The 26775-nt window shown below is 56.7% G+C and overlaps 1 protein-coding gene across 8 annotated transcripts in view; it reads right to left on the reverse strand.

Annotated features, from left to right (window-relative positions):
• Positions 1–2059: 2059 nt before the first annotated feature.
• EHMT1 (euchromatic histone lysine methyltransferase 1) overlaps positions 2060–26775 on the reverse strand; it is a 126765-nt gene continuing 102049 nt past the window's right edge. For 7 of the 8 annotated variants that reach the window (XM_074331462.2, XM_074331457.2, XM_074331460.2 and 4 more), the window contains 11 exons: positions 20429–20530; positions 18771–18875; positions 13707–13861; positions 12713–12880; positions 12435–12579; positions 11794–11871; positions 10896–11011; positions 9841–9927; positions 9392–9470; positions 3006–3181; positions 2060–2837 (listed from right to left, as the gene is read on the reverse strand). In XM_074331462.2, coding sequence (XP_074187563.2) covers positions 2660–2837; positions 3006–3181; positions 9392–9470; positions 9841–9927; positions 10896–11011; positions 11794–11871; positions 12435–12579; positions 12713–12880; positions 13707–13861; positions 18771–18875; positions 20429–20530 — 1389 coding nt within the window. In that variant the 3' untranslated portion in view covers positions 2060–2659. The remainder of the gene's footprint in view (positions 2838–3005; positions 3182–9391; positions 9471–9840; positions 9928–10895; positions 11012–11793; positions 11872–12434; positions 12580–12712; positions 12881–13706; positions 13862–18770; positions 18876–20428; positions 20531–26775) is intronic. The other variant, XR_012496030.2, reaches the window with a different exon arrangement.

Raw genomic sequence — 26775 nt, forward strand, 5'->3', positions numbered from 1 at the left:
AAGAGCTCACACAAATCAGTAAGTACAATATAAACACCACAATTTGGCAGCAAGGTGATTCACACAAGCAGGAAGGCGAGTCTGTAATAAGCAGACACTCGGGGGATGAGCAAGCAGAGCTGCACGCGGTCAGGCAGGGAGGCACCAGCCTCCTCTGGACAGTCAGGAGGCAGGGAGAGGACGGTATCGTATGACGCAGACGTGGGAAACACTGCTGGACTTGGCCCTTTATGGGTGGTTGAGTGACCTCAGACCCCTTCTCTGAGGACAGCTGCTTGGTGGCAGCTGGGGACACCACGGGCAGGTCAGTGGGGGCTTTTACTGCCATGCAGCTGTCGGGACAGTCAGGGACTGGCCCAGCATGCCTGTGAGAGCCGAGGCTGCACGGTCCCCAGCAGGCGGGCTTGAGGAGCCTTGCTCAGGGTTTCACGGTTTTCTCCCAGGTCTTTCTACATGTCGTTTGCATCTAGGGCCATGAAAGGTGTGATCGGTACAGAAGTAGTTGGAACCCTGGACTCTGCTCACATTCCAGTATTTCGGTGGCTGCCCTTCCGTGGGTCTCACCTGCGCTGCCCCTCGGAGCCGACACCTGTCTGCAGACGGTGCCCCCCGGAGCAGAGACCCCTGCCCAGGACTCTCCCCTCAAGCCCCAGCCACAGGTTAACTTTAGGACTGTCCACCGCAGGCACTTGGATGGTCACCACCAACTCCCCAAGACCAGGTGACACAGCAGCCCTGGCAGATGTCACGTTCCCTGGGGACTCACTTAAAATGGCTGAACTTGACATCATGGCACCTAGTCAGGGGGCCCCTTCACCCCACAGGTTGGAACGAGGCGGCATCCTGACAGCTGTCTGTACTCCCAGCACCTGACCCCGTGCAGAGAATGGGCCACCGGAGTGCAAACCACTGTGGTCACTGCAGCCCAGGGTTCCTGGTGTGACAAGGGACACAAGGCCGGAAACCCAAGCTCCAGGTGGGCCCCACGCAGAAGAAGTGACAGGCCCCGAGGGCCAAGCCACACAGCCTGGAAAAAAGGGGCATATCCTCTTAGTCGGACCTGTCACTGTCACTCGGGGCGTCGGCCACCAGCCTGGCAGTGACACTGCCTGACCGGGGCCCGAAGGAAAGGGACCCAGCCTGGGCCACTAGGAAGCAGAGAGCGGCAACTGTGCGGCAATGTGTCTGACTGGAGCGCGTGAGAACAAAGCATTCTAGCGATTTGCTGCCGCAGTTTGCAGGCTCGGAGGCCTCGGCGGCCACAGGCAGGAAAAGCTCCGGCCTCATTGTGCGCAAACGCAGATCAACCCTGATTCTGGGGACTTACCTGGCGCAGCTACCGGCCTCCAGAAAGCCTGGGTCTCGGCGCCTAGCGCTCGACACGCACGGACCTGCCCACCCGCCCGCCCGCCCGCACGCACGCACGCTCCTGACGTCAGCCGGGGAGGGTGCGGGTCTGTCTCCTCTTCAAGGACCCGTCTGGGGTGACAAGGCAGCTGCAGCTCCAGCGTGCGCCGGGGCCCCAGCCCAGCAGTGCACCCACCGGAAGTGTAGGTGTTTTGCAGAACCAAGCTGGAGCGTGGTATCATAATAAAAACCTCATTTAAAGTATGTCTTTTTTTTTTTTTTTATTGATTTCATTGAAAACAGAACAAGAAATGGTCTGAGCCAAAAGACTGCTCTTAAAACTGTCAAAAACATTTTAACAGAAAAAAATAAACATGACTGCATTATGAATGTTTTAGAAGAGTCGCACAAAAAAAAAACCAAAAAAAAAAACCCCACTGTTACTGTACTAGTTACAGTATTTAAAAAAGTATATGCCAAAAAAAGGATATGACCTGGCAGGCCCCCACACAAAAGGTGACGGCAAATTTATTCACACTACAAGACTAACATTTTAAAAAAGCTTCTTCCTGCACTTTCTTCTAAAATCACTTTGTTCTCTTTATACAGCTGAGAGTTTATTTTCACGTGGTGAGTAGAAACCACACCAGAATCAGCACCGTTGTCTGTGTTTTGTGTTTTATTTTTTGTTTGTCCTAATGTTCAATAATGGTAGAAAATAAATCAGTTTATTCATCATCATAGAATGTGGCTTAAAAATCAACACAGGTGCCAGTGGCACCGCACCGGCAGGGCTGCTGGGGCCCTCCGGGGGCCATGGCCTCCTGCCCCCGAGGCGCTTCCTCGAGCGGGAACGTGGTGAAGGCTGACAGACAGGACCAGACACGGGGGTCTCTTTAAAAAGTAAGCCCACATTTTCTCCAGTCAGTGGCGGCTTGGCCCCACCTCTTAGATGGTGGTGGGGACAGTTTCTGCACGGGCAGGCGGGTCTCATGGAGCAGCTTACAGGTGACAGTGGCTTCGGCGGGCACCACATGGAGGAGTCTGGGCTGATAGGACGTCGCCCACAAGCCCAGCAGTGAAATGGGAACCGCGGGGAGTAAGGAGAAACGAGAAACGTGGAAATGACAAAACCACCATCAGAACTCACAAGGTTAGGCTGGTGCAGGGTCCCTGCGTGCTCAGAGTGACAGTTCCCAGCGGGGGCCTCGGTCTGCACTGCCCGCTGGACTCAGCCTCGGCCCAGACCCTCACACACAGGTGCCCTTCCTCTTCGTCCCTAAACCGTGGTGCAAACAGCACCCGCTGCAGTTCATCGTGGGTCGGTGGTGGGGGAGCTGGTGTCCGGCAGGCCGTCCTCCTGGGCCTCCTGGGCGGCGCTGGCCTGCCGCTGGGCCAGGGCCGTCCTGGAGTGGCGGCACTTGGGGGAGCCGCAGCGGCAGCCGAAAAGCTTGCCTTTGATGTCCCAGAAGCGTTCCCCATAGTCGAACCTGCAGAGGGAGCAGCGCTGAGGCCGGCTGGTGGGCGCCCATGCAGCCCAGTCACCACCGGCTGGCCTCAGTCGGGGCTGGGGACACAAAGCACTGAGGACCAGCCCACATCAGGCAGTGCGTGTGTGTCCCCCAAAGGCAGCTCCCGCAGGCGGTCCCCACACCTACCCCAGCTGCTCCCCAGCCTCGATCAGGCGGGTGCTGAAGAAGGCGATCCTGGGGAACCGCAGGTCCTGGTGGGACATGAAGACGCGCACGGGCACCAGGTTGGGCTCGCAGTGGTGGTTTATGAAGCGGCTGACATTCCCGTAGAACCGAGCGTCAATGCAGTACACCTCTCCATCCTGCGGGAGCGAGGACAGGCGTGGGGACACGGCGTGTGACGGTGGGGGGCCCTCAGGCTGCGGGTGGGCGCTGCCCAGGGTGGTTGGCCTTGAGAGAGGTGGGTGCGGCCGTCTTCACAGGGAAAACCACCACCAACCCCACCAGTGTCCCGGAGAGAGGAGGCAGGACTGCGGGACACACAGCTCCTCAGACACTTGGTGATTCCAGGAGGGCGAGACGTGAGGCATGCTGGGCGGGGGTGTCAGAGGGATAGAGGGAGGGACGGAGGGACGGATGGACAGAAAGGGCAGCTGTGCTCAGGCTGAGACCGGTGGTTACGACCAGGAAACATGAGGTCCTGCTGGCCTGCTGGGCGCACAGAGGAATCAGGACTAGGTGGCCCACCCCCCTGCCCCCAGCATTACTCCCATGTGGATGGTACTCAGCAGAGCTGACCGTTGGAAAGCGACAGCAGCTGGGGGCCGGAACCCAACCTCATGAGCCCTCTAAAGGCAAAATTTTCTCCACAAACACCCACAGCGTAACAGCCAGCAGGGACTGTGCAACCCACTCGAGCCGCAGGCAGGTTCTTCCCAGAGTGCGGCCAGCGGCCCAGGGACCGAGCAGAGACAGGATACATGGAGGGAGGGGCCAAAGAAGGAGGCACCCGAGGAGGCAGTGGTCCGGCAGCCCCACTTCTTGGTGAGCCCCCGTGGCATGGCAGACTCGGACTAAACCTGCAGGTCACCCCACGCTGGAAAGTGCAGCTTCAAACCTGGAAACAACCACATGGCTGGGCCACAGGTGCTGACGCACGAGAGCAGCGCCAACGGAGGGAGCGCAGCGGGGCCATGTCTGCACGTGGCCTCGGGGCCTCGGGTCACGAGGCAGCAGCTGAAACTCGAGACTGTGGACCACGGTGGGGCTCCAACTCAGTGCCCACAAACCTCGCCCTGACTGGAGCCAGGCCAAAGACACGGACGGGACAGGGACCGAAGCTGCCATGTGAGGCAGAGCCTGTGCTCGACAGGACAAAGAAACGTATGACACACGTCAGAGGACGCTCGAGTCGCCCACAAGCGATCGCCAGCAGTGCTCAGGGGCAAAGAAGACAACGCGTTCTGAGAGCAAAGGAAAGCCAGAGTCCTGCCCTGAGCCGAAGCAGACACTGCACCAACACGGAGTGACCAGCTGCCACTAAGGGTCCTTGACAAAGTAACAAAGCATGAAAATCTCAGCGAAATGGGAGATCTCAGCAAAGAAACAGAGTAACAGAATCAAATGGAAAGTTCCATCACAACTTCCTGGCTGTTGACAGACCCTGCGGCCTTGTGTGGGGACAGCAAACATCCGACAAAATGTCTCGTGTGTTGAACGATTCATGGCACGTGATTGCAAACAGCACAGGCTGAAATCAGCCCCAAAGCCCCCAAAACGAGAAAGGTCGCTATGCCCTGACGATGTAGTGACTGTAAGTCACACTGTCCCAGGTCACATGCAGCGACAAGAGTGACATCTGCTACTCTACCTTTTCTCCAAGAAAGGCAAGGCAGTAACAAGATGCTCGGAGATACTTTTTCTGTTTCTATACACAGTCACCTGCATCAGGGTGGGGTCCGGTGACCAAATACAGACAACAGGACAGAGCCAGCCTGTAACTTTACTTCTAAAACATGTAAACATTTTAATAATCACAACTAAAAAGATCTTAAATCTGAGACATTAGAATCACCTGAAACGCATGAACGAAACGGCACACGTGCTGGGACTGATGTGCACACAGCCATGCTTCTCCTGTGGCCGCTGCCGGCAGAGCCACTAGTGACGCGGGCTCAAAAGTAATGTCGTCACGAACCAGCATTTTCTCTGTAAGTTGGGCAAAAACCCTGTAATGTTAAATCTGAATCGGAAATAGCAACCTGAACACATTTTTTAAAATTTGTTTTTCCAGAGTTCTGCCCTCGGAACAATGCGTGCAGAGCCAGGGGCGCCCAAGGGTCCGAGCCGCCAGGGCCTGAAATCTAGACGTGGAGCCAGCAGGGAAGCCGGGCCGAGGGGGCTGAGGTGCCGGCAGAATGAGTACACGGAGCTCGTCCCAACGGCTGCACTGGCCACACACAGGACAACCGGAGCATCAAGAGAAGAATGATGACAAGCAACCAAACACAGTGAGTGTCGAACAATCCATAGCCCCATGACGTGCAAATCACCAAGGAAAGAACGGCCCAGGTCCCCTTGCCGGCAGCCATTCCCGCCACTACTCTGGAGGTTGGTCACCCCCTCCTCTGCCCTGGGGACAGCAGGCCTCTCGGGGGACAAGCTGCAGGTCCCGCATGCCCCTCAGGTGCAGAGCCCCAGTGTGGGTCCTCTGCCCACGAGCCTGGGCTCCACGTCGACACACGCATGGCCATACTTCCTGCAGCCTCAGATACAGTGCCTGTGACAATGAAAAGCCTACGGTTTGTCCTGATTTGTGATCGTGCACTGGCACACAGCTTAGAGACTTGCAGGGGTGATGGCCACCGTCCTGGGAGCAAACAGCTCCTTCCAGACCTGCCGCCACTCAGCCCGGTCACGCCAATCCGCCTCCACACAGACACGGTGTGTCCCCGTGACCAACACCACTTAGGTCCCGCTCCCACACCTAGTTCTGAAGCCACCGCACAAGCCCAGAGCAGCCTGGGAAGACAGCTGGGGGCCTTCCAGACAGGTGAGGGGGGCCCGTCTGGGACGCGGGGCCTGGGGACTCGTCTGACGCAGGAACAGAAAACGCCAGCCAACACGCTGCTCAGGGGCAGGCTGGGGACGTCCCGGAAACTCCCTGCCCCTCCTCCCTGAGCAGCTCGGCCTGGGCCACCCAGTCAGAGGACATCTAAGGTTGTTGGTGACAGTTGCAACCTCGAGCTGCTGTGAAGAGCACACAGGGTGAACGGCAAGGTCGGACAGCTAACTGGGTCTGCTGGGACATCCAGAAAGGCCTGACAAAATTAAAGGGAAAGACAGTGTCTGCCTGAAGGCCGAGGGACCCACCCGGCAGTGAGGGGCCCGCGAGGGCCGGGAGGGGGGTGCGCCTCCATGAGGGGCCGCTGCAGGGTCCCAGGGGCACACTGGGATTTTCAGCAGCGCTGCAAGGCTGGGGGATGACGACTGGGGTCCAAGGCCCAGTGAGTCCTCCTCACTGAGGGCTGCACCCCATGGACGAGGGTCAGCGCCAGGAGGGCCGGGACGCTGTCTCACCGCAGCTCTTCACACAGGCGCGAAATCCCATGTTTGGCACCCAGCGAATATGGTGAGGAGCGTGAGGAGACACAGAGACAGGAGAAAAACAAGCAGGAAACAACAGACACGAGACACAGACCCACCATGGCTCAGACTCCGGGGGTGCCACAGAGCAACGCTCGGGCACGCCAGCTGGTGACAAGCTCAGACCACACTGACGACACACGTCTCATGGGTCAAAACACATAACATAGCAACCCAGTACCAGGGGCACACAAAAAATCAGACTCATCGCTGAAAAATTCACCACATTGCTGAACAAGGCTGGTCAAAGCAAGCTTTCCCCCGAGGACAGACAACGAGGCAGAGATGACCCCACTCACGTGAGGCACGGACAAGCAGCAGAGTCAACAGATGGGAAAGGAAGACGTGACGCTGTCCACTGAACACAAGACACGGTCATGTAAGCAGAAAATCCTAAGGAACCTTCAAAAAAGCTACTCGAGTTAGCAAGTGGCTTTAACAGTCAGTATTCGAACCCTCAACCATTTCCCTCTACTAACAACTGATGGAAATGAAATAAAAGAGCAGTACTGTCGGCAAAGTATAAAAAGCATGAGATACTTGGGAGCGAGTTTCATGGAAGGCGCGTAGGATTCATGCATGGAAAGCTCCGCAGACCCACTCAGCGGGGACCAGCGGGACACACGCCCAGGACTGAGAAGACGCCACGCTGCCTAAACGCCAGCGCCCCACTCTGACCGCAGTCTGACCCAATCCCTCCCAGAACTCCAGCAGCCTTGCTCGAGCCGTCTGGCACCGGCTCTAAAATGTATGTGGAAATGCAGACCACAGGAAAATCCAAAAGGTGTGGAAAAACAGCGTTGAAGCCCTAATGCCACCTGGTTTACAGGCAGACGCTGAACAGACCGAAGTCAGGAGAGCGGCGTGGCTCTGCGGGTCAGCGGTCAGCGGGGGACTACGCGCAGGCCGGCAGGGGCCTCCCTCCGGGGCTGCGAGCAGAGCTCGCTCAGCTGACTTTGCCGCCAGGGCTGGAGCGGCTGTTCACATGGACGAGCCATGGCCCTGGAGGGGAGGAGACCGCAGAAGAGGAAGAATTCTCACGACACAGAGTGGTGAGCAGCAGACAGACGTCCTTCAGAGAGAGGGGCCGAGGCTGGGAGAGGCTGCGTGCCCATCCCCCCAGCAGCAACAAGCAGCCCAAAGAGACGACGGCAAGACACCTCAGGTTCCTTCAGAAAAGCAGGCCTGCGAGAGACGCCCACGTGCACAGCCCCCCGGGCACTGCTGGACCCGCCTTGCTGGGAGCAAAGGCTGGTGGCCACTGTGTCTCAGGCCATTAATCGCACGCACACCAGACGGCAGTCCTCCTGCTCCCAGGAGTCACTCAAGAGAAAGGAAAGCCACCCACACACACGTCTGTGAGTGTCCACAGCAGGCCGACTCGTCACACAGGCCCATGCTTGCGAGGGGCAAATCCACATGGCCACCAGGGTGACACTCGGCCACCTGGGCGGGTCGCAAAGCAGGCAGGAAGGAGCACATGCTCTGGTCCCACTCAGGAGAGTCGGACGCAGGTGAGGCTCTAGGGGCACAGGGTTCAGGCGATGGAATGTTCCATGGTGTTCTGTGCTGACCACACCAGTATATGTTGGTCAAAATTCAGGCCACACATTTAAGTCCATTGTATGTAAATTGATCACAACAAAGTTGACCCCCAAACAAAACATAACATATTACAAAACAATCCACCAAAAGAGCAACCATGAAACGTGGGCTCAACGCTGTCCTCATGCAGCCCCGACAGAAGTGTGGAACTTGTCAGGTCACCTTAAAACTCACAGAAACTGCAGGAGCGGCGAGGCAGGCATGAGCCGGGGCAGTGGGCACACATGGGTGTGGCCTGCCGACAGCCGCTGTGCCAAGGACAGTCTCAGAATGTGGGGAATGAAGCAGGTAAGTGTGAAGGCAGAAGCGCAGCCCCGGGCAGCACAGGTGCATATCGAGGCCTCAGGTCTGAAAAAACTTAATCTGGGACATGATAGAAAGCCCCGGGGACCGAGAACGAGTGACAAGCTGGACTACAACAGAAGAACTGTCACCAGGAAGGTAACGAAGCAGAGGACAGCATTGGCCGTCCGGACGTCGCGGGAGAGGCACTCATCCAGAAACACACGGAGTGGGGAAACCGCGGGGGCAGGGCGTCCACACACCAGGGCGGTGGGCAAGGGCTGGCTCGACCGCCTCCTCTGCGCAGAGCTCGTCTCACAAACCCCGACCCTTGGGTGACAGGGGTAGAGCTGGGGTGGGGACGGTGGGCAGGCCTGTGCCCAAGAGGAGAACCGCCACCCCCACATCGCTCCCACCAGCAGTGCCTGGAACTCCGGAAGCTTCTGAAACAGGCAACTTAGGAATCAAGGAGCCAACCTGGTGGTCGGGGATGGCAGTGTGACAATGGGCTCGGTCACCCCGGGGACACCAGGGTGCTCGACTGCACGGAAGCACTCAGGAGGCCAGCCGAGGACACGGCACACACGCTGCCCCGTTCAGGTGTGGCCGCTCCCTCCCCTGCCCCCCGGGCTGGGCTCACTCCTGCTTCCCACAGTCACTGGATGCACATGGACCCCACCTGGCAGTGGCTGTGCAGCCAGGACGAGAGGCCGAGTGACGTACCCGCCACCCTGTGCTCTGATACAAGGCGAGCTCTACAAGCTCAGGGACCTCCCAGGACAGGGGTCCTGACCAAAGACGCTGTCTGAGCCCAGAGCACAGAAGGGGCCGGCGCGCTGGACAGAGGGAAACACTGGTCAGCCACAGGCACGCCTACGTATCAGCTCAGGGCCCGCCAGGACACACGCACCACCAGGACATACGCCCCGCCAGGACACACGCCCCGCCAGGACACACGCACCCCCAGGACACACAACATGCCAAGACACACAGCACGCTGTGCAGTCACAATCGCCCTCTGCACCCACCCTCGGCGATACCTTGTTGTCGAGGTCGAACAGATATGAATCCTCTTCCCGGACGTCGGCCTCAGAGTCGGAGATGAGCTCACCCACGTACCTGGGGGCGAGAGGCCAGCAGCGTCACCATCCACGATGCAGAGCACAGGAGCCGTGATACAGCCCACAACAGTAGCCAAACGCGCTGCAGGGCTCTGCCTGTGACTGAGCTGGAATTTAACTGTGAGTCCCGGAGGACGATGACACGGAAACCCTCTATGTGACCAGGGACCCAGGAGGTCACCCCCTGACATCACTCGTGAGTCGTGAGCTGGTGAGGGCAGGCACAAGGAGAAAATCAAAGGGTGAGCCGGTTTCAGAGAACCCGCGGGGCCTGGGATGGCAGGGCCTCGGCAGCCCACTGGGTGGCATCCCGCAGGGGGTGGGGGGGTGACAGATGAGGCAGCAGCGGGTGGCCGGCGCTCACTTACTCGCAGACGAAGGTGCCCGCGGGGATGTCCTGGAGGGACCGCACGCCCCAGCCCATGTTCTCTGTCCGGTACAGCTGCAGCCTCGCCCTGCAAACAGGCCAGACCTCAGGCACCGCACAGTGCACCACGCGTGACACGAGAAAACACTCAACGCGCAGGAAACAAACACTGCTGGCCCTTCTGGAAGCCTCAGAACATCTCTGGGGGCGACTCCTACTATACCCCCGGGGCACCACGGCTTTAAGCCCGAGATCAGCCGGACCGTCAGCACGTGGAACAGCCTCTGTTTCCCCATCTGTAACTCGGGCCTGTCTGGGCTGAGCCACTGGGCTGCTTGCTGCAAGGCCCAAAGGGGTTGATGCTTCTGCTGAGCCCCGGCTGCAGCGCAGGTGAGCTCGGGCAGTGGGCCAGCACAGGCGCAGAGTGGTCCCTGGGTCGGGTGGGTGACCCTCCCAGGCCCCAGAGCCACAGGCATCCCACCTGCCCATCTGCGTGCCCGGTGGCCCGAACTAGAGATGGGCTTGTCCATCCTCACCCCCAAACGAAGGTAGAAGCGTGGGGGCTGCCAATAACAAGAAACCCACAGCACGGAAAGCGGTGCTCAGTCCCACTGCCATGGCACACACTGTCCCCTGCAACTCGGTGGGAACTTCAGGTCTGCCAACCCTTGGGCACACAGGAGGGCAGGCTCAGGCCCAGGACCCAGTGGCTGGCTCTGGGTGCTCAGGGGTGCTGAGGAGGAGGGGGAGTGCAGGGTCCAGGCAGTTCAAGGTGTTTTATAGCAGAGAAACTCAGGGGGCCCAGGCACTCAGGACAGGACTCGGCTGCATGTGCAAAGATGACACAGGCACGTGTGTCAGGCTCAGGCCTGGGCCCTCGGCTGCTTTCACCAACATGCTGTCCTCTCTGGTCTCAGTCCCAGGTCTGAGCTGGAAACACTCATCTGTCATCACAGCAACTCACAAGGTCGCCAGAGGCCAGAGGGCTTGCAGTCAGCCGTCACCGCTTGTGCAGGCCCCAGAAGCCCGTCGTGGCAGAGGGTCCCAGGCACTCACCGCAGGCCATTCTGCACGACGCGGTTCCGACAGCTCCTCCAGCAGGAGCAGGCATGGTTGCACTCGAACAGCAGGGGCGGCTCGGCCATGTTGAACTCGGGCAGCAGCCGGCCGTCCTGGGGACAGACGGCCATCAGGACCTAGCAAGGCCCGCCACACCTGCCTGCTCAGCTGACAGTGACACTGTACCAACTGCAGCACTGATGCAAACACGCTGGCTTCCAATGTGGCGGCCTCCCTCACACCCCCTCGTCCTCTCTGCCTCGTGAGGCCATGCAGCACGCACGGCACGCACGGCCGTGTTTCCCTGCCAATCCCCAGCCCTGGGGGGACCCCGCCACCTGCTGTCTTGTCCTACAGCCACCAGATGATGCAGCAAGACGTGTAAGCCAAGTCTGAGCCCCACTGTCTGCTCTCAACACTCAAAAGCGCTTGTCTGGCCACCTCTCGGCATGGCCAGGCTCTACGGAACACACGGCCGGATACGAGGCCATCGTCCCACGCTCGCCCATGCCCTTTCCTGTGACGATGACTCTAGGAGCGTCTGCCTGTGGCCCCCACTTGCAGCCCGTGTCCTCTGCACCCAGGACACCCTGGCTCCGGCCCCCGCCAGGCCGCTGAACTCCCAATGCCAAGGACGGTCAGAGTTCTGGTCTTAGACACTGGTCTCTACAGCCCTGGTCTCCTCATCTCAGCTGCCTCCAGGCTGGGCGCACGGACACCAGCTCTGGCCACCCCAATACCTGCAGGCTCGTCCTGCTGGTCCTGCCTCAGTCCAGCCTCCTATGTCCGGCGTCTGGCGCTCCTCCCACCTGGCGCCCACACCTGGCTCACCTGACAGGTGAGAATGAGGGCGGCTTCACCTTAGCACAGGTACCACGCAGGGGAGGGGTCTCACCTGGTCGTACCAGCAGCGCATGCTGAGCTGGCCGCACATGCAGTTGCTGGAGGAACAGTCGTCGGTGCACACGCAGTACTGGGGAAGGGTGGAAGGAGGGCGTCAGGTGGGTGCCAGGAGGGCACAGCCGAGCCCTGCACCGGTCCTCGGCCCGAGCCACCCTCAGACCTGGCTTTCCCTCTGACCCCTGCTGACAGAGGGGCGGCATCTCTCTGCTCAGTTCCCAAGGGCACCGAGCGCGTGTGGCTGTGTAGGTGACAGTGTGTGGGCAGAAGAGCCCGCTGGACCACTGGGACGCTGAGAACTCACGGGAGGGGCTGGGTGAGGACACCTGGGGGAGGTGGGATAGTGGGGGATGGTGGGGGGCACAGCCCCAGGAAGAGGCGCTCTATGGGAAAGGCCAGGCCAGAACCACAGCTGGGTCGAGGGCACATGGACGGTACGTGGCCGACTCGCCGTGCTGGAGAAACAGGCTGCAGGCACGGGCGCAGCAGCTGCGACAGCTCGTAGCTGGTCTGGAGTCAGGGAGCCTGCACAGGACGTAGCTGCACTCCCTGGGAGGATGTGTGTCTGCCTTCCAGCTGTCGGGTGGGAAGCCCACGCACATGTCCCCACCCAGACGGGCTGCGGTGGCCGCTGACCTGCAGGTGGGTGATGTTTCTGTCGATGCTCATGGGGGACGTCACGCAGTTCTGGGACACGTACTTGTAGTTGCTGGGGCTCGGCTCGCTGTCCACAGCGTTCACACAGGGGATGGGGATCCGCTCGTAGCCTCGAGCGATGTCTCTGCCACAGGAGAAGGGACGTCGCCTTCCTGTGACAAGTGCTGCCTGACCGGGACCGGCCTAGGGCGGGTGTCACAGCTCAGACGCTCACGCTCCGGCCCGGACGCCCTTCCTCAGCGACTGGGGCACCTCACCTGCTCACCGTCCTCTCCGTGGGCACAGGCCTGTCTGGGGCTGCGTCTCGAAGTGCCTTGCTCATCTGCAGCGCGTCCCACACCTGAGAGTTGAGGCTGGCACACTGCAGGGGCGTCTCTCCCTCCTTGTTTTTCAAGTTCACATCTGAATCCCGAGAGAGAAAGAGGCTAAAAGGAAAAATGCAAGCCAACAGAACATTCAGGTCTTAATTTGAGAGCCATGAGACGGGTGTATGAAGCCACTACAGGCGACACAGACGAAGAGGACATGCCACTCGCTCTGTACTTAAGCCTGCGGCCCGCTGCTTCAGGAGCCCGGCCGAAACGCCCCGAGAACACACTTCCTGACCCTCCCGCATTTCCTGGCAGCTCATCTCAGTTTTCTTGGCAGGAAGAGTGAAAGGCACGAGGAATGGTATTTGACTGTCTGTGGCTTTTCCACTCAAATGTGCCCTCGAATGGAAAGGGCTGCAATGATATGACCACGCAACCCCGCAGCCACGTACACGGCAGGCACCGCGAGGCCTGACCCGTCCCTGCCGGCCCTGCCCAGGGGCCTCCCTCCCCCGCACACCTGCTGCTGAGGCCCAAATCTGAGAGGGCGCGCACCCCACTGCAGGGGTCACCCTCTTTTCCAGGGGAGGCGGGGTCACTGCAGCAGAGCACAGAGGACCCTGATCGACCCAAGTGTGAGTGACGTGGGACAAAGTCCTCAAGGGTGCAAAGGGCTCCGAGCGGCCAGTGCCCACACCTCCAGCCGTCCTGCTGCTCCCACTGGGCTGCCAGAGTGGGGCTGCCCCTCTCCCTCTGCAGGGGCGTCAGGGCGGGACTCATCCCCACGTTTGACCACGATCCCCCCTAAATACCACTACCCACACTGATCGCAGGCGTGGGACGGGAAAGGCCTGCTAGCAGAATGGGCCCCTTCAGAGGACCTGGGCACCTGGCACCCCAGCCCAGGAGCATCGCGGGGACCTATGGCAAAGCCACTCACACGACGCAGGCGTAGCGGTCCTCCCGGGCGGCGATGTGCAGGGGCGAGTCTCCGTGGATGTTCACAGCGTGGAGGTCGCACTTGGCGGCCAGCAGGATCTCAGCTATGTCCACGCAGCCCGAGAAGGCCGCCCAGTGCAGGCAAATGTTCTCTTCCTGCACAGGACAGAGGCTCTGAGACCCCAGGGCACGTCCCACCTGCTTCACTTTCATTGTAAAAATTATTGGGATTAGTGCACCCCAAACACAACAGGTTAACCAACGTTGGGAGGTGCTTTTCTTTACCTGTTTTTAAAAAATATATTCACTTTGGAACAGCTCATCGCAGACTAGGATAATACTTGTGTAAGATTTGGAAAAGATGGACAAATTTGGTTACAGTAAAAATTGACTTTGTGCCGTATGAGCCTCTGTAAAAAGAAACATTAAAAAAAATAGAAAAATAGGTGTGCCATGTGTAAAATATATATGATTTATAATTTTAATAGTAAGTTTATCAGAACACTACAATTTTGGAAAAAACCAATGTGCAGAGGATAGGAAAACAAAAAAAAAGCAAATGACCTGAAATAAAAGATGGAGAGAAAACATAAGCACAAGAACTGCCGACTGGACCAGACTGTCTGTCAGCACAGATCAGGACAATACACGTCATCTGCTACACTGGGGACAAAGAGCAGCACGTGGCCAACTGGTTCTGGGGCCGGGGTGCACCCTGCTCCCCTGGGCGAGCTAGTGAGGCAGCCGCAGGATGAGACGTGTTGGTGCCTTTCCTTTCTGAGCAGCCCAGGCCTAACCCCGGCGGGGGTGGGGTTGGGGGGCTGCTTGGTCAAAGCCCGGACGCCCCGAGTGCTCTGTGCCCCGCAGGAACCGCCCACGTTTTCAGAGGTGCCATGACCAAGTCTCGCCGGGCACCCAGCTGGCCCACCACCCCTCCCCCACGCGGGCCCCACACGGCGGCGCTTAGACTGCGCCCGACCTCCACGCCCTCAGTACAGGCGTCGCCCGCAGCTCAGAGAGCTTAGAGAAAAGCAGGGTGGACACAGAGTGCTCCCGTGTCCCTGTGGTCCTGCCCACCCCGCCACCCAGGCGCAGGCTCCAGCGCACACGGAGAGCGGCCCGTCAGCGATGGTGTTTTCTGAAAGGCCGCAGCCTGAGGGCTCCCTATCCCGACGTCACTGAGCAGCTCCCCTCACCGCTGCTCCTGGCTCCATCGCCCCGCACGCGAGCTCCTGAGCATAAAGCATCTTGCTTCCTCCGGGCCGCTTCTCTCTCCTTCAGCAGGATGACCTGTCATCTCATAACCAGGACCGTAGTACTGAGACCGCCTTGCCCCCAAGCTCACCCATCGCGGACAGGTAATCCCCGCGCCTTCCTGAGGTCCACCTGCTCCGTTACGACAGGCCTGGCCCACATGCCTGAGAAAAGAGGCGCTTCTGCTTCTAGCAAGGATGGGCGACAGGGATCAGACTGGGTTTGCCCTCCCAGCCGACAGAACCGAAGCGGAAAACAAAATAATGAACATGTGTGCAGTCACGCTTTTCCCAGCACTGGACGTCAGGCCCCGAGGCGCGGCCTCCCTGAGATGCACAGAGGCCTGCACCCACCTGCTCACTGTCCCCAGGTCCAGGCCCTGGCAGGGCGGGACCAGGAGGAGCCCTGAGACAGGAGCTGAGAGTGGGGCCGAGGCAGCCAGGGTCGCAGAGCAGGCTGTGGGGCGGGGAAAGCAGTCTGTGCAGACCAGAGCAGGGCCACCCGGACGTCCAGAGGGATGGACACACAGGAGGAATGCCCAGCCCCAGGCTGAAACCTGCTCGGACCGGCCTACCTCACCTGGAAGGAAAACAAAAGGTCAGAGTGCTCCCTGGTGTCTTGCTGCACCCAGACAAGGGTCTGGGCAGCTCAGGAACGTCGACACAACAGCAGGTAGGTCACAACGTCCAGGTGCAGCCCAAGGTGACCAGACGCGCAGAGCAGCAGGAAACACGACACAAAATGGGGAGTAAAACCAACCAACCAAACCCAGCACTGACAGAAACTGTAGATTAGCAAACGAGGTGGTCATGACAGTTGGCACAACTGTTTTCCACACGCTCCAAGGGTTAGAGCCCATTTCAAAAAATACTAAAAAGACCCAAACAGACCATGTAGAGCTGAAAACTAAGTCTGACGTGAAAACACACCCGGTAGGATTAATAGCGACCAGACATTGTAAAAGAAAGGATTGGTGAGCTTGAAGCCCTAGCAAGAAAACCAGCTAAACTTAAATGCAAAGTGAGAAAGCAATTTTAGAAAAATGGAAGCACTTTGGAGAGCTGTGGGACGTCAGCCGCCCGACAGGCGTGGAACTGGGGGCGTTGTGACGTGGGGGGCGGGCAGGAGAGGGGCTGGAAAGGACAGACTGCCACATTTCCAAGTCTGACAGAATTGTGAACCAGCAGACCCAAGCTCAATGAACCCCAAGTACACGGAAAAGCAACACTGCTCACGTTTAGGGACCAAGGAAATGTTACCCTAAAAGCAGCCAAAAGGAAAACGACGGCTTCACACAGAAAAACAAGGACAGGGGTGCCCCTGAGGACGGCTCCTGTGTCTACAGCACTCAGAGGACCGGCTTCTACCCCCAGCAGCGAAGGCAGGACGAGGACGGGCAGGGGCCGGGAGCTGAAGGAGCCCTGGTGACAGCCCAGCGGGGAAGTTCTGGAAGCCAGAAAAGCACGAGGACACGGACACGGATAAGCAAACGCAGACGGGGACACAGTGCACGGGGGTCGGTATAGGAGACGCTTGTCACCATCTTTTCAGGTCATCGACTGGACCGAGCAGCAGCGCACCGTGGGGTGTGGAACACGCGTGTACATAAAGGGCACAGGCCACACAAGGTTCTCGTGCTGCTGCAACGCTGCTCTTACCAAGGCACACAGAGGTCGATGGCACCGAGGACAGAGCCCAGGACTGACCCCCAAACAGTTGACTGCTGACAAGGGGCAGAGTCCATTTCATGGACAGAGCGTGGCTTTCCAACAAATGGTGCTGGGACAACAGGACCTCCACGCACAGAGAAACAGCAGCTCACATGCATGCAAACAGCCACACCCAAACTGCAAGGAACATGTGAGACGGCCTCTGGGGTCTCGACTGGGGGTGATCCTGGTGCAGAACCCCAGGAGCGTGATCCACAGAGCACTTCACCACAATTGGAAACATCTGCTCCTCAAGAAACGGCTGGTAGAGTGTGGGACGCACATGTGACAAAGGACCTGCATCCAGAATACACACAACTCCCACCACGCAAGATCAGGAAATGGCAGCCCGATGACAAACGGGCAGGTCTGCACAGATGCTTCCCCACGAAGACAAAGGCGACCAGCCGCGAGCTGGGGACGTGGTGGGCAGCACTCGGAGCTGGAACGGGCACTTTGGAGAGCACTTTGGCAGCTCCCTAAAAGGCTCACGTACACGGCACAGGTGGCATGCAACGGCCTGGCCTGAGCGCTCAGGGCGGCCTGAACCAGAGAAGCCAGGTGCCCTTGGCAGGGGCGGGTCACGTGGCAAGATGGACGGAGCCACCGACACTCAAGGCAATGATGCCCACCGAGGCCTGCCCACAGCATCTGGGCCCCGTCACGAAAGAGCAGACAAGCCACCGAGTCCCCCCCACACACACACACAGAGTGGAGCCACAAGCAGAAGGAGGAAACTCGGGGGTCTCAGTGGTTTCCAAGGTCACAACTTTCCTAACTGTCCCTTTTAAGTAGTGCGAGCTACCAGCGCTATACCAATGGAGCTGTTAAAATAAGTAATGCTGTTTCATTGTATAAATAACCAACACACAATGTAATCAACGCCTCCCACTCGTCAGAACCAGTGGCAGCACACGACATGCTCCGGACACTGCAGGGCCATAGCATGGGGGGCACCTGCTCTGACCACGGCACCCCTATCAAGGGGCAATTCACGGCATGTCCAGGACCCCACAGCAGCCGCCTATGTGCGGCAGCCACACTGCACTGGGCCACATCCCTCCCGGCCTATCTTCTTCACCACTCCATGTCCCCAGGGCTGCGCAGCTCACAGCACCTCTCACTACGGCCATCGTCCTACCGGCCGGCTCTGATGGATCCAGCAGAAGCACTGGCGCCCCAGGACTGGCTGGGCCCTGACGCTCAGGGACCTGAGCAGCAGCCACCGTGAATGCCCGTCAGTGTCCCCTGCTCACATCCTCTCCAAATGGCAGTCTTGAGAGCCCGTCGCTCCGGCTCAGAACTGCGACACCCCCGTCCTAGTTGGAACACTGGGCTCAGCACTGACAGTGTCTGCTGAGCTCTGGAGCTCGGATCTCAGTGTTGAGTCTGCTTCCTTAGTGCTTATCAACGTAGTGAGTTTGTGGCTAGATTTCCCACTCAAGGCTCTGGTGACTGTAGAAGTGGATACAGCTGCACAGGCCACACCGTGTCTGTCTGTGTCCTGGAAGCCCCATCCCTGTCTGGCAGGCGATGCAGGCTTAGCTAGAGCAGGGCACTGCCCAGGCCCCCACTGATCCTACGGATCTCTGAAGACCTTCTAAGAAACACCCCTGTACCCCAAGTCACCGCAGTCACCAAGCACAGGGCTGAAGGGAGTTCCCAGAGGCACAGCTGGGTGCTCTCGCCTTGGCCCCAAACCCCATTTTCTGGGAAAACAAATTTGCCCTAAAACCAACCATCAGTGCGGTATCTTAAGTCACAATCCAGAAAACCATAATACGTCAGCCAGGCCCCTTCTTTCCTTCCAAGGCAGCTGCTGTGTAAGAGCCAGTGGCCACAGCGGCACCTGCTCACGTGGGGGGTGTGCCCCGAGGCTCCTGGGCCGCGAGCACGACGAGGCCGCCAGCGCTGTGGCCCGTCAAGGCCCAGCCCAAGGTGCATCCAGCAGTCAGCTGATGACACAACCAGAACCACACCGGGTCCACGGGGCTGACGACACGACGGGAGGTGGTCAGTGCCACAGCAGGGGTGACAAAGGGCCTTTAGCAGCCACCCCAACCTCCCCGGACCTGGTGACCGATGGCAGCGAGGACACTCACATTGTCCCGGATGTTGATGTCCGAGCCTTTGGACAGCAGCAGCTTCACCAGCTCCACGTGCTTGTACTCCGTGGCCCAAATCATGGGCGTCCAGCCGCCATCATCCTAATTTCAAGGGAAAGAAGCAAAAGTCGATCACAGCTCCCAGAGGCAACTGGCATCAAGAAAATGTCCCTGGGGCCTACGGGGCAGCTGGGGTGGTGGGAGCCAAGCCCAGTCCTGTGCTGAGGAAGCCAAGGCTCGGAGGGCTGCCCCAGGCATCTCGGCAAGGGCAGGACAGAGCCGGGACCACCACGCTGACCTCTGAACCTCTGCCCTACCGGGGCGATCCCTCCAGCCCGCTAGGCGGCACCACCAACACACGGCCCACCTGCGTACACCTGATGGAATCACATGAGGAAACCACCCGAAAATGCTGCACACCAGACCCGACCCCCGACACCAGCAGAGATGGTGTCCACTGATCCTTTTGGTCCCAGTGACACAGGCTCCAAGCACGAAGCAAGCATGTCAGACAAGGAGTGAGGACAGACGGACAGACGTCGGGGCGGGGCTAACGGGCCGTGCAAAGTGCCCGTCTTCTTGCCCGGCAGGGAGCAGAGGGCTGCCCCAGCTGACTCCAGCTGTGGGGCCGAATGTGTGCTGACCGTGGGCCTCCTACCACCCACCCTGGCCCGTCCCCTTGCTCAGGGTCCCAGCTGGGTCATGTAAACCAGGAAAACACGGCTCTTCAGGAAGTGAGGCTCACACGGCCAGCTCCAGCCTGCAGGAGACGCTCGCCCTTCAAACGCCGTGGGCACGGCTTTTGGCACATCGCAGCCTCCATCACTAAAGCGACACTGCCCCTGCAGGCTGACTGTGGGCACTGCCCAGGCACTGGGACACAGCGTGATGACATAAGTCCACCTGGAGCCAGCCCAGCCTGGGTGGACAACTCACAAAACCCGACTAAATGGGAAATGAAAAATGAAAGGGGCTCCAGCCTGTGACCCCTTAAGAGCAGAGGTGGGTCACAAGCCACACCAGGGTGAGCTCCGTGTCCCCTGGGGAGCTGGGCTGGCACGCGCAACTGAGCGACAGGATAGGGCAGAGCAAGGAAAGATGCGTCCGTTGAGCAGGTCCTGGTGGGCGGGTGGGGCCATGAAGACTGGGTGGGGACACAGTGAGAAGGCGGGACCACGGGAGGGGCCCAGGCCAGTGAGAGGGGCCAAGGTGACTGGGAAGGAAGAGCCTTCCGCTTTCCCCAATCACTCAGCTGACACACAGAGACCTCCCTGGTGCCAAGCACTACATGCCACACAAAATGGCCCTGACAGAGGGCAGAGACAGGCAGAAGATAAGCAAACACACAGGGAAAGAAGTGGAATATTGGACAATGACAAGTGATAGGAGGGAAGATAGGGTGCCACCAGAAGTGCAGGGGGGCCCACTCAGGTGGCAACATCTGAACGCTGGCCGGGAGGGGGTGGGAGCGGTTCAGACGGACAGCCCAGGAGAAGCTTCCGGATAGGCAGCGTGCAGAGGCAACCACAGGTGTGAGCCTACAGATAGCCGGTGGGTGAGGCCAGGCCTCCCAGGGCCTCGCGGGGTGGGGGTGGGGGGGGGTGGGACTGCTACAAAGGAGAACCGTGTCTGGTGGGTGACGGGTGTGGCTTTACCTGACAGTTGACATCCATCTGTCCATTCGAAAGCAGATACTGAACCACATCATAATGGCCTTTCTTGGCCGCCAGGTGCAAACAGGTGGAGCCCTCTGCATCCTGCAACACAAACACCATTGAAGTCCTGAGAAACAGCATGACTGAAGGCGTGCCAGGCCGAGTGAGTGACCACAAGGGAGCTGCCACACATTGGAGAAGGGGTCCCTTCGTGAGGTCACTCAGCTGCAGTTCTTACCCCGTCCATCGGGCTTGAGCTGCAGTCTTCGACCCGTCCATGGGTCTTGAGCCCCAGCTCCTGACGGTCATGGGGCTGGGCCTCGCGTGGCCAGGTGCCCTCGCTTTCCAGACACATGTGCAGGACTTCCCCCGTCCCTGCCCCACCCCCACAGTGCAGACGTGCTGCGGGCCGTGGCCGTGTGCAGTGGCCGGTCCCTCCACAGTGCCCAGGAGTCAGTGGTCTCCAGGGCACACTGACCATGGTGCTCGTGACCCCACAATCGCTGTCCACAGAAATTAAAAATAACAAGGGGCCCAGAAGAGCAGGGACCCAGAATGGGACAGGCTGGTCCTGCAGCCCCACAAGTCTGGGCGCTGACCGGCCACCAGGCACACCTGGTCAGCTTTCAGTTCTATTTCCTTAAGGACACTAAATATATCCCAGTCACTGAACTACCTCAAAACAAAACAAAAGCCACCCAAGCCACCCACCCAGGGAGTGGTCAGACCCGGGGACCCTGGGGGGCCGGGACACCCCCAGCCCAGCTGACACAGCCAGGCTCAGCTCCAACCTTGCCCACACCTCGAGGGGCCTCGCCTCCCACGGGTGTCTCTTGGCTTTGCTCCTGCATTCCTGTCTCTGTTGGCCATTCCCATTACTCGCTTTCTCTCCCTGTTTCTATTCTCACAGCAGGAATCCCAGATTTGATCACACATCATCAAACACTTCGAACCAACCTGAAGTTCATCGGTAAACCCACTTTTTTCTCGAAAGCCCACACTCGAACCATAGTACTGGCACTTACACGATTAATGTTATTGTAAATACAAAATATACGGTTGTTGGTTTGAAGGTTTGCTGTATTTTCAAGTATCTTGATCACTAGAACAGGTACAGTCTGACAGCACCCCAAACACAAGAGGACAGCCCCAAGGACAGGGAAACGGACAGGTGCACTGCACGTCTGGGGTGTGGATCTGACACACCAAGCAGACACACACAGACAGATGGGACCATTCTTGCCTGGCAAGAGCATGTGCCTCTGGCCACAGGTGCCCCGAGCTGGGACACGAGGTAGGAGCAGGGAGAGGCTGAGGAGATACCAGGCAAAGGTGCGGCCCTGAGCTGGGAGGGCTTCCTGGAAGAGGAGCAGCAGCACAGGTTGGGGATGGAGGGTCCTTCACTCAAGAGGACAGAAAGACATGGCAAAGAGTGGGGTAGCCTTCACCCACCGGGGCGTTATGGGGTATCCAGGACCACACGACCCACCATTTCAGGGCACCCCCAACACCCAGGCCCACCGATTCCTCCCCACTCAGAGGCAATCACTCTCCAGTTCAAGTTCACGTTCGGCTGCATCTTGACCGTCTTGCACCTAAAGGACCACTCTGTACCCTGGGGCCCCCCCACCTCGGTGACCTGGGGCTGCAGTGCATCTCTGCAGGTGGGTACAGCACTGGGCTACCACCCTGATGTGGGCGTGCTCCCTGCTGGCATTCCTGGCTGCAGAACATTTGGGTTTTCTGAACCTGCTGCTGGCGGTGCAGACCGTGGCATGCACACACGGACCACTGGTGACACAGGAGGGCTGGTGCACTGCCGACCTCCTGGGGCCCGGTGCTCCCACGTGGTCTCACTGGCATCTGAGAGGCCGGGCATCTTCAGGTGTCGGTCACCCATCCTTCTTGCTGGGAACTGCGTGTTCAGTCTCAGCCCATTTTTCTTCCAAGTCCTCTAGTTTTACTTGTAGGGGTTCTTTATATTATGGGGTATTAATCCTCTGCCAGTGTTGCGAGCTCATCCCCAACCTGCAGCCTTTCGTGTGCTCTGTGGCATCTTTGCTGACCGTGAGGTCTCACTGACAATGCACCTGAGCTGACCACTCACTCCCACTGTCCTGTATCTTGCTGATAAAACTCCCTGTGCTGGGGTCGCAGAGATAACCTTCCCTCTTAACTGCACGAGCATCGTGGTTTCCCCTTTTACATTCCATTTTCACATTTAGCATCTGCATATTTGTTCACTGTCCTTTTTCCTTCCGCCCGTGTTTTATAGGAGGTGTGATTGAAAAACAGTGAATGTATTTTATTGTACATTAAATTGAATGTACATTAAAAAATTTATTGCAGTATTAGACACATTGCCATTAACCCCATCACAGCTACGTTCCGTGTCACACATCGCTTCTGGGATACAGCAATTTCTGTCAAATAAAAACATTACGGTGTGTCCTCATCCACCTTATTCACTGAGTCTGGCTCCGTGCAACTTCTGGCTCTTCCCCAAAGTCAAAACGATTCAGGACGTCGAGGCAGCCATGACAGTGCAACTAAAGACAATCAGTAAAGAGGACTTCCAGAACTGCTTCAGAAAGTGGCAGGATCAACGATGGGACATGTGCTGGAAGCGAGGGGAAGACTCTGAGGGGGTTAATGGCAATGTGTCTGTTACTGTAATAAATGTGTTTTTTTATCTAAGTGCCCCCATATCCTTTGATCCCCCTCGGACTTAATGTGAGTTTAGCTTCATTAACATAGTTGGTTCTGCCTTCTTATCTACTCAAAATTCTGCCTTTTATCAGCAAATTCAGTCTTTTCATATTTAATGTAATTGTGGACATGCTCAGATTTAAATGCATCACCTTGCCACCTGCCCCATCTGTTTTTACCCATCTTTTCCTGCCTTTCAGTTAAACAGATACCTTTCAGGGTTCCATTTTACTTCCTCTACTAGCTTTTTTGGGGGGGCGGGGAGAACAGTGTGTTTCTTCATCAGCTCCAAGTCACTGTCCTTCAGTCTAGTTGTGGAGGGCGCAGCTCAGCTCCAAGTCCAGTCACCGTTTTCAATCTTTAGTTGCAGGGGGCGCAGCCCACCTTCCCAAGTGGTAATCGAACCCTCAACCCTGTTGTTCAGAGCTCGCGCTCTAACCAAAGGAGCCATCCGGTCGCCCCCTCAACTAGCTTTTTAAAAGTTTTCCTTAAAGCAAGAGTTTAAATTATGTCATAAATGACAACATTCATGTGTATCAGTCTACGTAGCAGATTAGCACTTATCACCTCCCGCAACAGAAACAAACAACCTGACAACAGCCAAGGTCCATGTACTGCTGCCTTCCTCCAGCTACTGTCACATGCAGCTGACCCTTGAGCATGGGTTTGAATTTTGTGGGTCCATTCATACATGAGAGGGATTTTGCCAATACACATACAGCCAGCCTTCCACATCCCCGTTTGCACCTTCAGATCCCATCAATCCCGGATGGAAAAGTGTTTTCAATCGTGGTTGGGAATCCATGGATGAGGGCTGACTGTAGGTATAGTTCTACACCATTTCCTTCAGGGGATGTAAGCATCCCTGGGTTTCGGTATCTGCGGGGACCCTGGATTGAATCCCCCGTGGACCTGAGGACTGTGGGTACATTTTGGGGCAGTCAGAAGTTACACGCCCATCTTCTACTGTGCAGGATTGGGCGCCCCAATCCCCCACTGTTCAAGGGTCAACGGTATTTCACTTCTGAATTCATAAAAACTCCACCTTATAACGGTATTATCTTCCCATTAAATAGCCTTTTTTCTTCAAAGAAATTTAAAGAAAACAAGAGTCTTTGTTATTTACCATTCTGGGGCTTCCCATTGTTCCTGCGTTTTCCTCCTGCAGCTTCAGACCTCTCCTGAGTATAAACCTGCTCATAAATCCATCTGCTCAGCTACTGTTTATCTGAAAATGTTTTATTTCAGTTATTTTTTTGAAGGTTACCTTTTACTAGGTATAGCCTTCTCGGCTGACAATAAAAATATCACTCTTTGGCCTCCACTGTTTCAGATGAGAACTTGGCAGTTTTTCGTGATGCTGTTTGCCTGTGTGTAATATGGTGTTTTTCGCTGGCTGCTTGTAAGGTTTTCTCTTTACTTGTGGTTTTCAATATTTAGGCATGATGTATTTAGTTGTGTATTCTTTTGTGTTTATCCAGCTGGGCGTTTACTGACTAAGTTGGTTCTGTAGGTTTTCACCAGATTTGGGAAACATGCAGCCATTTTTTTTTCTTCAATGTATTGTTTCCTACTAGTTTTTCTGTCTCTTCTCTTTCTGCGACCCCAGTTACACACGAGACAGTTTGATACTGTCCTACAATCCGCTTTCAGACTAAAGTTTCTATGATGGGTTTGCAAGTTCACTGACCCTCTTCCTCCTGCCCACCCCCACAAGTCGTCCACGTCAGATGCCGGCCGCCCCACAACCACCACTTCTTCCCCAAGCCTGCCCAGCCAGTGCCAGTTGTTTCCAGACGCTCCTGTGAAGCCCTGAGCACTGACCTCCTGCCTCCTTGGTGGCACGCGGCTGGAGTATCAGCTCCTGCGGTGAGGTTGGGGAATCATACCCAAATGCAGACTTCCCCCATCACAACTGAGAGGATTAATAACACTTATCTAACAGTTACAGAAGATATTTACAGGAAAAGTAGAGGTTTCCAGATCTCAAACACCACCAAAAAAAACACACAAACAAACAAACAAAAAAACAGCAAAGGACTAAATACAACCTTGAAAAATACTCATAGCTTATGGGAACAACTAGATACAAAAAAGTTCACTTGAAAAGAAGCAAATTAAAATAGTAAAAAAATAGATAAATAAATAGCTAGCTAGCACTGGGGAAGAGTATGGGGGAGGGTGCTCCCACATTCCTGGGTGCAATTCAGAAAGAAGTATCAGAAGTCTGAAAAAGGATGGCATACTTTGTCCCAGAAATCTGCCCTAAGGGAATCCCACATGCGAAGACGAAGTTACGAAGGTATCTGCTGAAGCACTGAGCATAAGAAAACTGAAAATAACTTAAGGATTGAACATTAAGCAAATCTGACTAAAACCGATGTGATTACATCGTGAAACAGAATGCTGCCACTTACAAGAATGTTTAACGACACAGAAAACAGAATTTAATTTGATGAGACAAGGAGTATAAATTAGTGTGAACAGTATGATCACTTTTTCGTTGGAAAAAATACGAAAATACTAATGGGAAAGACTGTAAGATGCTCCTTAGGTTTTTATGGTTTTACACAGTAGATATAACGTACCATTTGCTATTTGAACCATTTTAAGTGTACAATTCAGTGGCATTAATTATGTTTCCCATGTTGTACAGCCATCACCACGTATCTGCTCCCAAAACCTCTCAGCACCCCAGACAACGGGAACCATCAGGCACTAGCCCCCCCCCCCCCATCTCTCATCTGCTTCCTCCCTCCATTTGCCTCCTCCAGGTCCTTTGCCTGAGGGGACGCCTACAGGGCTTCTCCTTCTGTGACTGGTTCCTGTCACACTGAGGTTCTCATCCACATGGTGGCAGGTGGCAGGACCTCCTTCCCTTTCAGGGCTCAGTGACATTCCACTGTGTGGAGGGACCCCGTTTGGGTTACCCATCTCCCCTCAATGGACACTGGGGGTGTTAAACCCCTTGGCTGCTGTGAACCACACTGCTGTGGACGTGGGGTACACACATCTGTTAGGGTCCTGTTTTCAGTTTCTTTCCATACAAACCTAGGATTGGAGTGACTAGGTCATGTGGTAATTCTGTGTTTAACTTTCTGACAAAGCAAAAAGCCGTATACTGTCCACAGCACTTACACTCCCACCAGCCACGTGGGAGGGTCCCAGTTTCACCACACGTTTGCCACTCCTCACTCGGCCTCTGAGGTAATGGCAGCCCTAAAGGTTGTGAGTGGTGTCTGACTGGGTTTGCTCTGCGTTTCCCTGAAGACTCGTGGTGTTGGGCATCTTTCCATGGGCAGATGGCTACTCACTCTGCCCCTTTTCTAATTGGGCCACCTTTGGGTTCCTGAGTGTCAGTTCTTTACATGTTTATTCTGGACGGTAATACCCTCTCAGAGCATTTATGAGTATTTCTCCCACTCTGTGGTTATCATTTCACCCTCCTGCACAAGCTTTTCATTTTGATGAAGTTTACTTTATCCATTTTTTCTTTTGCCTGTACTTTTGGTGTCATATCAAATAAATCACTGCCAAATCCAATGTCATAAAGATTTTTCTCTCTTTTCTTCTAAGAGTTTTATGGTTTTAGTTCTTAAGTTGAGGTCTTTGATCCATTTCGAATTAATTCTTGAATA

This window comes from Rhinolophus sinicus, chromosome 16 (genome assembly GCF_057876585.1).
Source record: "Rhinolophus sinicus isolate RSI-liver-muscle chromosome 16, RSI-T2T, whole genome shotgun sequence".
Lineage (NCBI taxonomy): Eukaryota > Metazoa > Chordata > Mammalia > Chiroptera > Rhinolophidae > Rhinolophus > Rhinolophus sinicus.